This window comes from Tupaia chinensis, unplaced genomic scaffold, assembly GCF_000334495.1.
Source record: "Tupaia chinensis unplaced genomic scaffold, TupChi_1.0 Scaffold000289_1, whole genome shotgun sequence".
NCBI lineage: Eukaryota > Metazoa > Chordata > Mammalia > Scandentia > Tupaiidae > Tupaia > Tupaia belangeri.
This window is the reverse complement of record NW_006159774.1, coordinates 1936742-1953377: the sequence shown is the minus strand read 5'-3', so window position 1 is coordinate 1953377 and position 16636 is coordinate 1936742. Positions and strand designations below refer to the sequence as shown.

General features: G+C 38.3%; 1 protein-coding gene across 5 annotated transcripts in view; it reads left to right on the top strand.

Annotated features, from left to right (window-relative positions):
- The first annotated feature begins 4272 nt into the window (after positions 1-4272).
- Positions 4273-16636, top strand: part of CNTRL (centriolin) — a 103667-nt gene continuing 91303 nt past the window's right edge. For 3 of the 5 annotated variants that reach the window (XM_027772641.1, XM_014588613.2, XM_006150502.3), the window contains exons 1-5: positions 4273-4542; positions 7457-7587; positions 8227-8357; positions 10885-11026; positions 14108-14294. In XM_027772641.1, coding sequence (XP_027628442.1) covers positions 4323-4542; positions 7457-7587; positions 8227-8357; positions 10885-11026; positions 14108-14294 — 811 coding nt within the window. In that variant the 5' untranslated portion in view covers positions 4273-4322. Of the gene's footprint in view, positions 4543-7456; positions 7588-8226; positions 8358-10884; positions 11027-14107; positions 14295-16636 lie in introns of those variants that run through there. The other 2 variants (XM_006150501.3, XM_027772642.1) reach the window with 2 other exon arrangements.

Here is a 16636-nt window from a genome sequence, read left to right as displayed (position 1 = left end):
GCTCTGTGACTCTAGGCATGTTCCTTCCTTAACCTTCCTGACAAAAGAGGCTTTGTAAAAATCATTGTACATCACGTTTGGGTGTTCACTAGGTATCAGATACAGTTCTAACTACTTTCCATTCATCAACTCAGAGTTTAAAATAACTTGGGTGAGGTTATCTCCATTTTAAAAGTGATGGTGGAGGACCAGAGGGGTTAAGTAATTTGCCTAAAACCACACAGGTTAGTAAGTGGAAAACCAGAATTTTGAACTCAAGCTGTCTGGGTCTGGAATCCAAGCACTTAACTGTTAATGATACACTGTCATCTGTAAATGAGGTTAATAATTCTAATTTTATACAGCATCTGTGAGGATTTAAATTTGATAAGGTTAGGCTAGCAGGTGGTATGGTGGTTAAGGCAACTGCATCCCACATGCCAACTGTGTGGTTCTTGTGCTGGATCCAGTGGCTTAAAAAATACACAGGACACGTGTGTGTGTCCAAGATCCCCAGAGGAGAAATAGAGGAGAAGGGATTGCAATGTAGCTATCCCCTGTGTGGGATGATTTCTCACTTTCCTCCTCTGGTGAGAACACATGGCCTATAGCAAACTAAAAATCAACAAATAAATAAAAATAAATTTGATGTTTCTAAAGTGTTTGTACAGTCCCTCAGTCAACAAATATTGTCTACAGGATGACAGGTAGTCTCTGTTCCCTTGTAGTTTGTAATCTAAAAGGATAAACACTCAATAGTTAGTAATTTCATCAAGAATTATTTAACTCCAGGGAACCAGCAATTAGTGTAATGGCTATGTCACTGAACTCCCACGTAGTCGACCGCGGTTCGCATCCCGGACCCAGTGGCTTAAAACTCACGCCAGGCGCGTGTGCGTGCATGCCCAAGATCCCGAGAGGAGAATAGAGGAGAAGGGATTGCGGCGTGACCATCCTCTCTGGGGAGTGATTTCTCGCTTTCTGTCTCTATGTCTCTGTCTGGTGAGCGCACGCGCCCTATAGCAAAAACCTCTCAAAAAAAAAAAAAGAATTATTTAACTGCAGATGTTATAAAGGACACTGTTTGGTACTGAGAAAGTGTACAACAGGAGATATAATCCTGTTGTGCATGTCAAGGATAGACACCCTACCTTCTCAGTTCTGTATTCTTAGAGTCTAGCCCAGTTCTTGGTATATAAATGTTGCTCAGTAGGTTTGAGTAATGAAATTAATGAAAGGGGTGAGAATATTGAATATCAGAATAGAATGAGAGAAATAGGAGAGGGGAGATCGGGGTGTTAATAGGAAGGAGGACACAGGGGCCAGGGTGTTAGTGTGGGAAGATAAGCAGGCAGGTAATTGAGTAGGTAAATGAAGAGTAATGAGACACAGGGGCCAGGGTGTTAGTGTGGGAAGACAAGCAGGCAGGTAACTGAGAAGGTAAATGAAGAGTAATGGGTAGAGGTTTGAATATTTCATTCAAGGAGGGAAATAACAAGGGGTGAGTATTGAAGTGGATGAGATATTGAGATATTTGCTGGAATGAAGAGAGATGAACAGTTTGGGATGTCAGGATGGATATTGAAATATTAACAGCAGGATGCTGGAAAGAACCATGGAGAAATGAGGTTTTAGGGAACTGGGGCAGAATTTTGTGGGAAACGTAATCAGAATAGGATGAAGGCTAGGAGGCAGAAGTAGGCAGCACAGGATGGGCAAGTTGGCTTTTGAAAGAACAGCAGCTGAGTTAGAAACTTTGAAGAGGACTGGAAATTGGGATAATTGAACAGACTAGAGAAGGAGAAAGAAGGGCCAGCTTGTGGCATGGTGGTTAAGGTGACAGGATCCCACATGGGTGGCTGTGCAGTTCAAGTCCTATACTTGGCGGCTTGAAAAACACATGAGGTGCATGTGCATGCATGCCCAGAGCCCTGAGAGGAGAATGGAGGAGAAGGGATTATGGCCACCCTCCCTTTCCATTTCTCTCTTTGGCAAGTGCACGAGCCTTGTAACAAATTTAAAAAAGAAGAAAAAGGTATGTTTATTCTCATGCAAAAATAATCGGAACCCATGCATAGTTTTCTTCATAATATACATTTTCCATGAATTTCTCTGTGACTCTCTTGTATAGGGTGCGTGATGTATAGGGGTTTGAGGTTAGGCCTGAAAGTTGGGACCAGATTATGATGACTCCTGTATGTGGTGCTGAAATGTTTACACTTGCCGGCTTAGGGAACCATCAGACTTTTTTTATTTTTGTGAGGTAAATTGGTCAGAGATTGAAGATTAGTTTTTCAATGGCAAAGGAGGATTGAAAAGAGCAATTAGGAAAATATGATAGTCTAAGAAAGAGATGGTAAATGTTGGATCTAGGGCAATACCTATGAAGATGCATACAGATGAATTTAGAAATATTTTAGAGACAGAATTAATATGTTATTGGATCAGGGAGAGGAATGTGTAGGAGGTAACTCTAGTTGTTAATTTATTCAACAAAGATTTATTGCATCCCTACTAGGAACCAGGCACTGTGCTAGACTGGGGAGATAGTACTAAACAAACCAGAGCTCTCCTAGAGCTTACCAGTTTAGCAGAGAGACAGATGTTAAGCAACATCCATAAATGTATTGTTTCAAACTGATTGGGGAAAACATAATTGATCGTGAGTATAGAACTGGAGACTTCATTGAATCTACTCTATACTGGAAGCTTTCCTGAGGCAGCAACAGTTGAACTGATCTCTGAAGGAAGACTGAGGTTTGATGTGGTGAAAAGAATAGGGTCAGGCATTTGAGACAGAGGGAATTATGTGTAGAGGACAGTGTGACTGGAGTTGAAGGAACAAATGAGAGAGGTAAGTCTGTAGAGATGGGCAGATCCATGTGGACCTTCTGGATCATATTCATTATACCAAGTTTACTTTTCTGGGGGGGAATAATTTATTATTATTTCTTAATTTGCTGTAGGGCACATGCAAGAGAGAGAGAGAGAAAGAGAGAAAGCCACCAGGTCCTAGACACAAACCACAGTTGGCCATGTAGGGGTCCAACAGCTTAACCACCATGCCACCTGCCGACCCCTCACCAAAAAGTAAACCTGGCTGTCTGACTACAATATAGTGATAGAAGAGTAAGGCAGGAGAGAACTTGTAGACAGTTTGGTGAAGTCTTGAATTAGAGTGGATGAGAGTGGAAATGGAAGAAAGTAGGCAAATTTGAGAGAGATTTAGAAATTACTGGGTCGTCGGAAAAGTCATGACATATCTTTCTATGCAAAAATGCATCATGACTTTTCTGACAACCCAACAGAATTAACAGGACTTAATGATTGAAAAGAAGAGGAAAATGTCAAGAATCACTCCCTGTTTCCTGGGTATTTTAGTGAATACTTTTCACTAATATGTAACAGTGTCGGAAGTACAGGATGGGAGCAGGGTGAGAGACAAAGGGGAAACATGATAAACTCAGTGTGGGCAGAGTTTAGGATGTTGAGTTAAGAATGTCAGTAAGGGGGACCTGGACATTCCCACATGACCAACCATGGTTTGAGTCCTGGACCTGGAGGTTTACTTTCTCACTTTCCCTTTCTCTCTTGCTGATCAAATTAAAATAAATGAATAAATAAATAAATTTTTAAAAAATCAGTGTTAAAAAAGAATATCAGTAAGATATCAAATATACAAGTGGGAATAGGAAGGAGTCTGGTGCTCAGAGGAAGGTCGGAGTAGTGATATAAATATCAGCATACACATGGCATTGGGAGCCATAGGTATTCATTAGATTGTCTAAAATGAGATTAGAGAGAGATTAGAAGGGAGCCTTGAGGAGCTCTGACATTAATCCATATAGAGTAACATGAGCCAGCAAAGGAGGCCACAGAGTAGCCAAGGAAACAGGAGAATACCAGGAGAGTTTGCTATCCCAGAAGTAAAGGAAGAAACTGTTCAGGAAGAAGAGCATTCTCATCAGTATTAAATACTGCTAGTTGCCTAGTACACCCAGCTTCCTTCACTCTAGGATTCTGTGTGTTTATAGATGGGTTTTGTGACCAGTTTGGTCACAACTAAGAACAGAAAAGACAACATGTTGGGCCTGGAGTTAAGTGTCAATACTAGATATTCCGGCGATCTCTTTTTCCTTCTGGCAAGATGATCAGTTTGAAATAATTCCTGCTTTATCAGTTTGGAATAGTATGGGTCCTAAAATCTGTAGTCTCTGGGTTTATAGTTTTGTTGTCTTGAAAGTTCTAGATTTAAATTAATATTTTGGTAGATCTAAAAAGCTAACTTTATTAAATATACTGAAAACTTACAGGTTTTAGCAGACATCTGCCTTATTCTTGCAATGAAGAAAGGTCCTCAGCAAAAAATATTCTCCAAAGCAAAGATGCCACCATCATCTCAGTCTTCCAGTCCTTTGTCTCTTACATCCAATATGAGATCTAGGTCACTTTCACCTTTGATTGGATCTGAGACTCTGCCTTTTCATTCTGAAGTACAGTGGTGTGAGCAAGTTGAGATTACAGATGAAAATAATGTACTTTTGGACCACCAAGACCATAAAGGTATCACTTTTTAATCTAAAAATTTATCCAACTGCATACTTTTAATAAGAGATGAAAATATTGAGTTTGCATTTTTGGTCCATATGTAACATCTGTACTATTACTAACTTCACCAGTTGTTCTTAGTGACAGAAATTGTGTAAAGACAATGAGAAGACTAAGGCTTCTGGTTGAGGATAGAGATGTATGAAAGGAAGAGGGGAGGAGACTTTCCAGAAAGAGGAAGCGTTATTTAATGTGGTACAAGAGTGCTTCAAAGCTCATGCCTCAAATTTGCCATCCTCTTTGGTTAGGGGAAGGATATATCTGTTCAATTCGAGTAGAGTTTCTTAAGTCAGTATAAAAATGTTATCCACACTTGGGCTATGCTACTCTGCTTATTAGCAAACTGGTTATCTTTTAATGGACTGATTTCCACATATAAGACATATGTATGTTCCACCCTTTTTTTTTTAAGAATTATTTTATTTAACTTTATTATTATTTTTGAATTTGACTAGAGGTACAGAGAGAGAGGAAAGTGAGAAAGCAAGCTACCAGGTCCGGAACTCAAACCACAGTTGGCCATGGGGGAGTCCAGTGCCGCTAATCACCATGTCAATTGCCAGCTATTTTTTTTTTTCTTAAAAGCATTCTGTTAGTCTGGGAATCTGTTTCCAAAAGTGTACTATTCTTTGCTGTGTCATGCAATCACAGCTATCAAACTCTTTAGACCTAAATATCTGATCAGTGTTTATTAATGAACATTATGAGCATTGAGTTTCTACTGTGCCCATGCTGCCAGTTGGAACATGTTAATTCTAATCTGACTCATATTCTAGAATGTTATTTTCTTTTGTAAAACAGATCAAATAAATAATTTTGAACTGAAATTTAATACTAATTTATAAATAGTTACAGGAAATCTTGGGCCCACAACTTGTATCTGAATCCAAGATTCATCTTTTCTTATTCATAAAGTGAGAACCAAGAGGCAGTTCTCTTTTTATGGCTACTTTTATAAAATGTAATATGATTGTAACCATCTTTGACAGCAATATCCAGGAAGATCATAAGGCATAATATAAGGCATAATGTGCTATCTATCAAGCTAATAGTTGAGAAAGCATATTATGATCCTCTCTACTTAAAAGTTAGAGTTTTTCACCATTAAAAAAAAAAAGGAAAGGAACACTTTTAAGAATTTCAGTGCTGGGGCAGATGGCATGGTGGTTAAGGCACTAGACTCCTACATGACTGACCACAGTTCAAGTCCTAGACCTGGTGGCTTGCTTTCTGAGTTTCTCTCTCTCCCTTTGTCTCTTTCTGGCCAAGTTAAAAATGATAATAATGAACAAAATTAAATAAATAATTCTTTTAAAAAAAGAATTTCAGTGCTTCAGAACTTTGGATTTTTTTTTTTTTTTTTTTTTGAGAACTTGCTATAGGGCACATGTGCTCGCCTAAGACACAAGAGAGACAGAGAGAAAGAGAGTGAGAAATCACCCTCCAGGGGTAATGGCCACACTGCAATCACTTCTCTTCCATCTTCTGCTCAGGATTTTGAGCATGCTCGCACATGTACCTATTGTGAGTTTTAAGCCACCAGATCTAGGACTCGAGCTGTGGTCATCCATGTGGGAGTCCAGCACCTTAACCACTATACCACCTGCTGGCCCTTAGATTAGAATCCTTTTTAAAGAATTATTTATTTAATTTTATTTACTATTATTTTTTTAATATTGCCGCAGGGCGTGCATGCTCACTAGAGAGAGATAGAGACAGAGAGAGGGAATGTGAGAAAGCAAGCTGCCAGATCTGGAATCCGAACCACAGTCAGCCATGTGGGAGTCCAGCACCTTAACCATCACACTATCTGCTGGTCCTAGATCAGAATTTTTTTTTTAAATAAACAAGCAGGGCCTGTAGGTGGCATGGAGATTGAGGTGCTAAATCCCACGTGGCCAGCTGCACAGTTTGAATCCCAGACCTGGTGACTTGAAAATCATGCTGGGCACATGTGTGTGAGTGACCAAAATCCTGAGAGGAGACTAAAGCAGGGACTACCCAGGGAACCAGCAGTTAGCGTAATGGCTATGTCGCTGGACTCCCACGTAGTTGACCGCAGTTCGTGTCCCGGACCCGGTGGCTTAAAACTCACGCCGGGCGCGTGTGCGTGCGTGCCCAAGATCCCGGGAGGAGAATGGAGGAGAAGGGATTGCGGCGTGACCATCCCCCCTGGGGGGTGATTTCTCGCTTTCTGTCTCTATGTCTCTCTCTGTCTGTCTGGCGAGCGCACATGCCCTACAGTGAAAATCTCTCCAAAAAAAAAAAAGAAAAAAGAAGGGACTACTCCATGGTCATCTCCCTAAGGAGTGATTTGTTATTCTCCCTCCACCCCATCTGAAAGCACATGTGCCCTATAGCAAAAAAAAAAAGAAAAAGAAAAAAAGAAAATGAACAACTCTATAGTGCCAGTTTGTTTTAAGAAAGTGCAAAAATATTGCTAAAAACTTTAATGCTGCAGGTAGTTAAAGGTGCAAATTGTATATTTATCTGCTTGGGTTCAAATTCTGGATTTGCATTTTATTAGCAGCAAGATCTTGAGAAAATTATTTTAAATGAGTATATTAATACATTATTTCTATCTCAAAAATTTTGTTGTACAAATTAAATTTTTTAATCATAAGGCACTAGAAAATATCTTGCTTAATTTTTTATAGAGCTAATACATATAGAGTATAACTTCTATCATTGTTTCCATTATTACACAATGCTATAAAGTAAAGTATTATTATTAAAACATTGTGATCAGGGCTAGCCAGTTTTCTGTTAACATTTGCATTGCCTAAAAAAATTGGTTTTGTTATATCAAAATGATTTGTCTTTTGGAGTAGTCATATCTTCCTCTACTGATATGTTTATGTAATTTTAGGAGCTGATTCACGTGCAGGAGTCCGATATATTACAGAAGCCCTCATAAAAAAACTTACTAAACAGGATAATTTGGCCTTAGTAAAATCTCTGAACCTTTCACTTTCTAAAGATGGTGGCAAGAAATTTAGGGTAAGTTACAAATTTCTCAGTACCAATATTGTTCCTGATTTTTCTATTTTTAAAATAGAAAAAAAGAGAGAAATAAAGAGAGCTTTTTTTGTTTGCTTTGTTTTTGTTTTTTTTTAGAGAGAGAGTTTTGCTACAGGGCATGTGTGCTCAACAGAGAGACAGAAAGTGAGAAATCACTAGCCCTGGATGGATGGTCGCACTTCAGTCCCTTCTCCTACATTCTTCTCTCGGGATTTTGGGCACTTATGCACATGTGCCTCGTATGAGTTTTAAGCTGCTGGTCCGAGACTTGAACCGTGGTCACCTATGTGGGAGTCCAGCGACGTAACCATTATGCCATCTGCTGGTCCCAAAAGAGAGCTTTATATGTTGATGTAAAAGGAAAGATAATGGGGAAATTCTTGGATAGTCTTGGGCTTCTTAATATGTAGGAAGTGACTACTAAGAGAAAGTTTGATGGTTTGAGGGGTGATGCTATCCCTAACCAAGGAGAGCTGCATCAAGCAGTTGTCCAGGAGAGCAGTAAAGGTTCTTATTCTCTATGACCGATCAAACAGCTTCTGATGCATGTATTTAAATGTTGTGCTTTATATCAAGGTATCTGTTGTGTAAAGTATTTATTCATTTGTTTCCAATTAGTATATCGAGAATTTGGAAAAATGTATTAAGCTTGAAGTATTGAATCTCAGCTATAATCTCATAGGGAAGATTGAGAAGATGGACAAGCTGTTAAAATTACATGAACTCAATTTATCCTATAACAAAATCAGGTGAGTAATCAAGGTCTTTGTTAGAGACATAGAGTAATGCTGCCCACATCAGTAAAGGAATACTTTGCAACACCAGGTATTTTGATTCTTATTCATTGATATTCTACCCTTTCATATGTAAGTGAGTTTATGTTTTGATTTCTCAAGTACAGTGTACTATTTAGCATTATTGAAGAAATAAATACATTTTTTGATTACCAAATTTTATCTAAATTTCATTTCTGACAGGGAATTTTCCCAGATGCTATCTATGCCTTATTACATAAAAAATGTTGACATGGGGACCAGCAGTTAGCGTAATGGCTTTGTCGCTGGACTCCCACGTAGTCGACCATGGTTCGCGTCCCAGACCCGGTGGCTTAAAACTCACGCCGGGCGCGTGTGCGTGCGTGCCCAAGATCCCGAGAAGAGAATGGAGGAGAAGGGATTGCGGCATGGCCATCCCCCCTGAGGGGTGATTTCTCACTTTCTGTCTCTCTGTCTCTCTCTGTCTGTCTGGCAAGCACACGTGCCCTATAGCAAAAAACCTTCCCCCCAAAAAGAAAAAATGTTGACATGGGGACCAGCAGTTAGCGTAATGGCTTTGTCGCTGGACTCCCACGTAGTCGACCATGGTTCGCGTCCCAGACCCGGTGGCTTAAAACTCACGCCGGGCGCGTGTGCGTGCGTGCCCAAGATCCCGAGAAGAGAATGGAGGAGAAGGGATTGCGGCATGGCCATCCCCCCTGAGGGGTGATTTCTCACTTTCTGTCTCTCTGTCTCTCTCTGTCTGTCTGGCAAGCACACGTGCCCTATAGCAAAAAACCTTCCCCCCAAAAAGAAAAAATGTTGACATGAAGCAGACTATCTTAACTCTGTCACTTCTATCCCAAAGATATTTTAACCCATTTTGATAATTGGTATTATCCTGATGTTCTTTGCTAATTGCTATAAGAAATATACCCTCCTTTTTAAAAAAAAAAATTATTATTAATTCAGTTTTATTTCTTTATTTATTTTTAATCCAACCAGAGAAAGAGAGAAACTAAGAAAGCAAGCCACCAGGTCTAGGACTTGAACCTCCAGTGTTGGACACGAGGAAGTCCAACACCCTAACCACCATGCCACTTGCTGGCCCCCAAGAAATATACTCTTAATCTTGTTTACAATTCATAAAGAATATTACTGTGAGAAATAAATATAATAAAACTAGTGGCTAACCTGTATATAGAAAATTTATTGTAGACAAAATGATACAGGAATCAAATCTTGAAAATCTTTTTTTTTTGGAGATTTTTGCTTTTGGGTATGTATGATGTTGGAGAGACAAACCGAAAGCAAAAAATCACCTCCCAGGGAGATGGCCATGCCACAATCCCTTCTTCATTCTCCTTTTGGGATTTTGGGCATGCGCCTGGTGTAAGTTTTAAGCCACTGGGTCTGGGACTCAAACCATGGTCGACCACGCTGAAGTCCAGCCCCTTGAACACCACTTTACCTGCTGGCCCCAAATCTTGATAATCTTAATATTTGTACACTCTACCCCCGAGGTAGACTTCGTAAATATGATGACCAACAATACAAACAATAATAACAGTTCATTTTAAGACAAAAGTGAATTTTTTTAAGAAAGATTAATGAATGAAACTTTTCATATAAAATTTATTTAAAAAATAATTGATCCTGGGCTGGCAGCTGGCATTGTGATTATGGTGTTAGATGCCACATGGCCAACTCCACAGTTAGACCCAACATCTTGAAAAACACACCGGGCACATGTACATGTGTGCCGAAAATCCCAATAGGAGAACAGGAGAGAAGGGAGTGTGGCATGGCCATCCCCACAGGGGGTACTTTCTCACTTTCCCTCTGTCTGTCTCCAAAAAATGCATATACCCCCATAGCATTTAAAAGAAAAAATTAAAATTAAAAAAAAAAAGAAAGAATTGCCTGGTGTAAAAAAATTGACCACAAAGTAAACTAACAATTAAATTGGAAGTAATTTGGGGAAAATTTTATCAATGAAAATTAATTAATATTGATGATAAATGTTTTGTTAATTTAAATATTCTGATTAAATTACTTACATGCATAAACATAGTATCATTCTAGGGACTCCCGTGTCGTCTTGGCATAGCTTGTCTTTCTGTGATAGCTGAAGATAAACTAGGGACATCTTATCTTCTCTTGGGTAGGCTAGCTGTACGTTGCACACATAGTGCCATTGAGTTTTCCAGCTCTCCCTAGCTGTCCACTCATACTTTTTGTAGTGGTTAGTGAGATTGCTATGGACATACTCTTTTGTGATACAGGATCTTGAAGTCTGATAGTAAGATGGATAGCATTCTTGGGCATAGTAATGAAAAATTGGCAGTTTAGTTGTTCTGGTGAATTTTTTAGGTACTTTTTTTGTTTTAACTTATGAAAAAGATTAATAAATTGTAATTATTAAAAGAAATCCCCCATGGAACCAAGACTGTATAAAAATACAGTGAAGGGACTCTATAATTGTATTTACTAAGTTTGATTTTTATTCTTTGGTTTTTAGCAAGATTGAAGGCCTAGAAAATATGTGTAATCTACAAAAGTTAAACCTTGCAGGAAATGAAATTGAGCATATTCCAGTATGGTTAGGGAAGAAGTTAAAATCTTTACGAGTCCTCAATCTGAAAGGCAACAAGATATCATCGGTAAGTTATTCAATGTCACAAGAATTTTTTCAAGTTTTTGGACTTGTTGAAAAAAATTATGGGGTGGGACCAGCAGTTGGCGTAATGGCTGTGTCGCTGGACTTCCATGTAGTCAACTGTGATTCGAGTCCCGAATCCGGTGGCTTAAAATCATGCCGGGCATGTGTACGTGCATGCCCAAGATCCTGAGAGGAGAATGGAGGAGAAAGGATCGTGGCATGGCCATCCCCCCAGGGGGTGATTTTTCACTTTATACCTCTGTCTGTCTTTCTGGCGAGCACACACGCCCTATAGCAAAAACCTCTGGGAAAAAAAAATATGAAAAAAAATTATGAGGGCTGACAGGTGGTTAAGGTGCTAGACTTTCACATGACGAACCATGATTCAAGTCCTGGACCTGGTGGCTTGCTTTCTCACTCTTCCTTTCTCTCTGTCACACACTGATCAAAATTGAATAATAGTAATAAATTAAATGAAAAATAAATAAATCTTTAAAGAAAGAAAAAAAATAGAGATCAGCAGATGACATAATGGTTATGTAGCTGGGCTCTCACACAGTCGACTGTGGTTCAAGTCCCAGACCTGGCAGCTTAAAACACACCACACACATATGCGTACATGCCCAAAATTCCAAGAGGAGAATAGATTGCAGAGTAGCCGTCTCCCTGGGGGGTGATTTCTCATTTTCTGTTTGTCTCTAACAAGCAAAAGCACCGTACAGCAAAAATCTCTCTTAAATAAGTTAGTCTTAATGGCTTTAAAAACAAAATTAAAGTCTTTGTTCCTCTGAGCAAAGCCTAAATTCAGACATAACCTAGGATTCTCTAAAGTAATTAAATATAGACAGTCCTCATTTGCATGGATTGCATAGTAATTGAGAGTAGATTTCTTAGCATTTTCACATTTATCATTTCATTTGAACCTTGTAATAATCTTGTAAGGAAGGTGTGCAGAAATCATTTCTATAATACTATGAATTAAATAGTGTCTTATTACTTGGATTTTATAAGTAAAGTTTACTCAGCGATTTACCCAGAGTCACAGCTTGTGCCAGAATCCAGACCACTGAAAGCCTTGATCAGAGTTCTTTTTTCTTCAGAATTACCTTATAATAAAGTTTTCAAACTTACGAATTGATCTTTATTATGATATTAGGTGTTACAGGTGATCGTTAGGTTTTTACAGTAGAGGAAGTTTGTTATCATGGTTCACAAATTTGGATAAGGATATATATTTTTTCCTGAAGCATAATTTTTTATTTTCTTTTTCTTAAAAACAATTTATTTAGTTTATTTTTTTAAGTTTGCTATAGGGCATGAGAGAGAGAGAGAGAGAAAGTGAGACAGCAAGCCACTAGGTCCAGGACTCAAATTGTGGTCGGCCATGTGGGGAGTCCAGCACCTTAACCACCACACCACCTGCTGGCTCCAATTTTTGATTTTCTTGTGGTGGTTCATTTGCAGTTAGATCTTTAATCAGCATTTGCTAAGTAAAAATGTTAATTTATTTACAATTGTGTTAAAATAGGAAAAATTATGCTATAATTTAAAGAATATCAGTCAGAATAGAAGAGAAAAAATGTAACTTCAAGTATGGGCCTATACTTGCCTTTTATGACCTTGGAGACTTCTTAAGCCCTCTGTTTAAACTGAAGAAAATAATCACTATGCTGCATTTTTTACAGGGGGATTAAGGACTCAGATGAAATGATAGATATGAAAATACTTTAAGAATTTTAAAACACTAAAATAAGACTGTATCCCTTAAATCTTCACCCACGGAAGCCAATAATAATAAGCAACATATGTTTAATTCTGTGTATTAACAATGTCTATGTTTTCCTGTTTTATCTTCATAAAGATCTGGTAAGGTAACACTCTTCCATTCTCTGTGATAGCCCAAGAACCTCAAGCCCAAGCCTCACACATATTATACAGCATCACCATGGAGCTCTTGAAGCATGTGGGGGTAATAGGAAGAGGTAGCCTTAAATCTAAAGTTTGCCACAAATACTCCTCAAAGTAGTTAATCCTTAAATAGCACTCAATGTCAGCTAACAAACAGTAAGAGGAAAATCATTCATAAAATATTTATGATCCCTAATTTGTTTGACTTATCCTTGTATTAAACATTGGCATCATTAAGAATGATGCACATTCACTCATGAGAGGTTTATTTGTACTAGCTATTTGGTGTAGTATTTCTCAACCTTTTAAAATCCCTCTTTGGATTAGCATAAGAATACTACTTTAAAAATGTGGGTATCTCCAAATATACATGTCTTTTAACTATCATTTAACTCAGTTATCTGAAGATTTACTAAAATATTTTTCAATCTTTTTAAAAATTATTTTATTTTAGCTTTTTATTTATTTAATTTGACCAGAGAGGGACAGAGCGAGAGAGTGAAAGAGAAGAAAGTGAGAAAGCAAGCCACCAGGTTCAGGACTCAAACCATGGTTGAACATGTGGGAGTCCAGCACCCCTAACCAACATGCCACCTGCCAGCCCCCTAAAATCTTTTTGTTAATACCGATTCATATTTTCAATTTATTCAGTCAGTATAATGAAAAGTCATAGGCTTAGAATTAAACAGACTTGAATTCAAATCCTGGTTTATTCACTTATGGGCTCTCAACTTTGGGCAGATCAACTAACTTCTTTGAATGTCAGATTTTTTTTTAATCTGTAAAATTAAGAGTCTTTTGGGTTGTTGTTAAATATCACAAATCAGATGATATATGGAAAAAGCTTAATACTGCCCTGATATACTATAAATACTCTTCTATACTCTCTTTCTTTTCCTCCTCTTATATCATTTTTGGTAATATGTTTTATGAATAGGCTCCTTGACATGTTAAGAGCAATTTCCCTAACTGATTTATGAAGGTTGTTCAAAAAGTTCCTGGAAAATGCTTATAAAAAAACTAGATGGATGGATTTTTGAAATTTTTTGTGCCAAAATGAACTCACTTTAATTCCATTCTTCCATAAACTTTTTGAAGTCTCCTCATACTTCTTTTAGATGTGTTTATGATTTTTTAATTAAATTGTACCAATACTAATGTTATATCATTTTAGCTCCAGGATGTAAGCAAGTTGAAACCACTTCAAGATTTGACTTCTCTGGTTTTAGCTGAAAATCCAGTTGTGACCCTTCCTCATTATCTCCAGTTTACCATTTTCCACCTCCGTTCACTGGAAAGTTTAGAAGGTCAGCCAGTAACCACTCAGAATAGACATGAAGCTTTTGAGAGATTCAACTTAGGTAAGATAACATATTTTTAAAAAGTTAAATTTGGGTGAAGAAGGAATTTATTTCCATAAATTAGTCTAGAAAAGCAGATTGCATTATGGACTTTATACTGTTATTAAATGTTGCTTGGAAAATGGCACTGTAAGTCAGTTAACAAATATTTATTGAACATGTACTGCCTACTGGATACAGTGCTTGGCACTAAGAATAGACATGTGAGGAAGACATATAGTGTTGGCCTTTGTGCAGCTTATTTTTTAGTGGGCAAGACAAAAAGCAAATAAACCCAAATAAAAGAAGAGAAGGGAATTCTCTTTGTGGTGTAAAGTGGTGTAAAGCTATAAATTTCTAAGGATGTAACATTTAAGCTGAAGCCAGAGGGAAGTAAATCTTAGCCATGTAATAAAAGGCATTTAGGGAGATGAAGCAGCTTGTTCCTTGAGGTTAGGAAGAACCTGATGAATTTGAGAAGCTAAAAGACCATCAGTATGACTAAAGGCTAGCTCAAGAAAAGGTTGAGAATGATAGGGAGGTACAAGATGACACTGGACCTTGGGGTTTAGCTTTTAGTCCAGTAGAAAAAACCATTGATATTTTGTTTGGTTTTTGAGAGATTTTTGCTATAGGACACGTGGGATTGCCAGATAGACAGAGAGATGGGGAAAGAGAAAATAAATCACCCCCCCAGGTGGTTGGGCACACATGCACCTAGTGTGAGTTTCAAGCCACTGGGTCTGGGACTCGAACTGTAGTCGACCATGTAGGAGTCTAGCATTGATGGTTTTTAACCAGGGCTGGGACATGGTCTGATTGATACATTAGGAAGATTCTTTTTTGTGTTGGGAAAAGATTTGGAACAGGACAAAATGGAGATGAAGGGGCCTGTTAGAGGCTGTTGTATAATCAAGGCTAGAAATGTTGGTGGCCTGTACTTAGGTGGTGGAGGTGGAAATGAAAAAAATGGATGGATCCATTTTAAAGGCAGTGCTTTGTAAAAGGATGGATACTTCCCAGACTTCTGGCTTGAGTAAGTGGCAAGATGGCAGTATCATTTATAAAAATGAGAGATTTCAAAGTTTTGTTTAGAATATGTTGAATTTTTAATGTCCGTAAGACATCCAAGAAAAGATGTCAAGTGGAAGGTTGGAAATGAGACTCTGGATTTCAAAGAGATCTGGACTAGCTATATAAATTTGGAAGTCTTTAGTATAAAAATGATATTTAATTCCATGAGCATCATGGTTCACTCAGGCGGTTGTTGTTTGGGAACAGGAAGAAGGGTGGCCAGCTAAAGAGACTGAGAAAGAAAATTTAATGAGGAAGAAGAAAACCAGGAAACAGTGGGTTGCAAAAGCCCAGAGAAGATTTCAAGAGAGGAAGTGGTCAACCGTGTTGAATGTTGCAGAGACTTGAAGTTAAGATGAGCACAGAGAAAGTGCTTTAGATTAGCACCATGGGGTGATGACTTTGACAAGGAGCAGTTAAGAGCAGTGCAGACAAATGCTAGGATTATAATGGATTAAAGAGTGAATAGAAGGGAGACATTTGACTGAATATTGGAATTTCCTCACATAGCTTCTTTCCCCTAGTATTTTAATAAGTGAGGTTTTGTTTGTTTGCTTGTTTGTTTTACTATTGAAAAGTTAAAAAGAATAAAAAGTTCACCAATAACTTCTTCTAGATGTGAAATGGGCAGCAACACTGAATGCAAGAAAGCTCAAAGCCAGTAATTAATGAAACATACAGAATATTCAAGAGTTGAGTCTAGAGACAATTCATGGCTCAGTTCTTTTGGTCTTTGAAAAGACAGGGTGATGAAATTAGAGAAAAAGAGAAAAGACTTCTTGGTAGGAGGGACATTTTCTCCATCTGGAAGGAGAGAAGATATATATGAGTGTGGGTAGTCTTGTTGTTTGGTGGTAGGAAAATAAGGACTTCCCACTGATGAATCTGTTTTCTCAGTGGAATGTGAGGTCATCAGCTGAGACAGAATAGAAGAAGGGGTATGGGATGTTTGAGGACAAAGAGAAAGGTATCAAATAGCCATTTTAGAGTATTGAGAAATGAGCATGTATGTTCAGCCATTTAAAATTGGTGATGGGGGACCAGCAGTTAGTGTAATGGCTATGTCGCTGGACTCCCATGTAGTCGACTGCGGTTCGTGTCCCTGACCCGGTGGCTTAAAACTCACACCGGGCATGTGTGCATGCGTGCCCAAGATCCCGAGAGGAGAATGGAGGAGAAGGGATTGCGGCATGGCCATCTCGCCTGAGGGGTGATTTCTTGCTTTCTGTCTCTCTCTCTCTGTCTGTCTGGCGAGCGCACACGCCCTATAGCAAAAAAAAAAAAAAAAA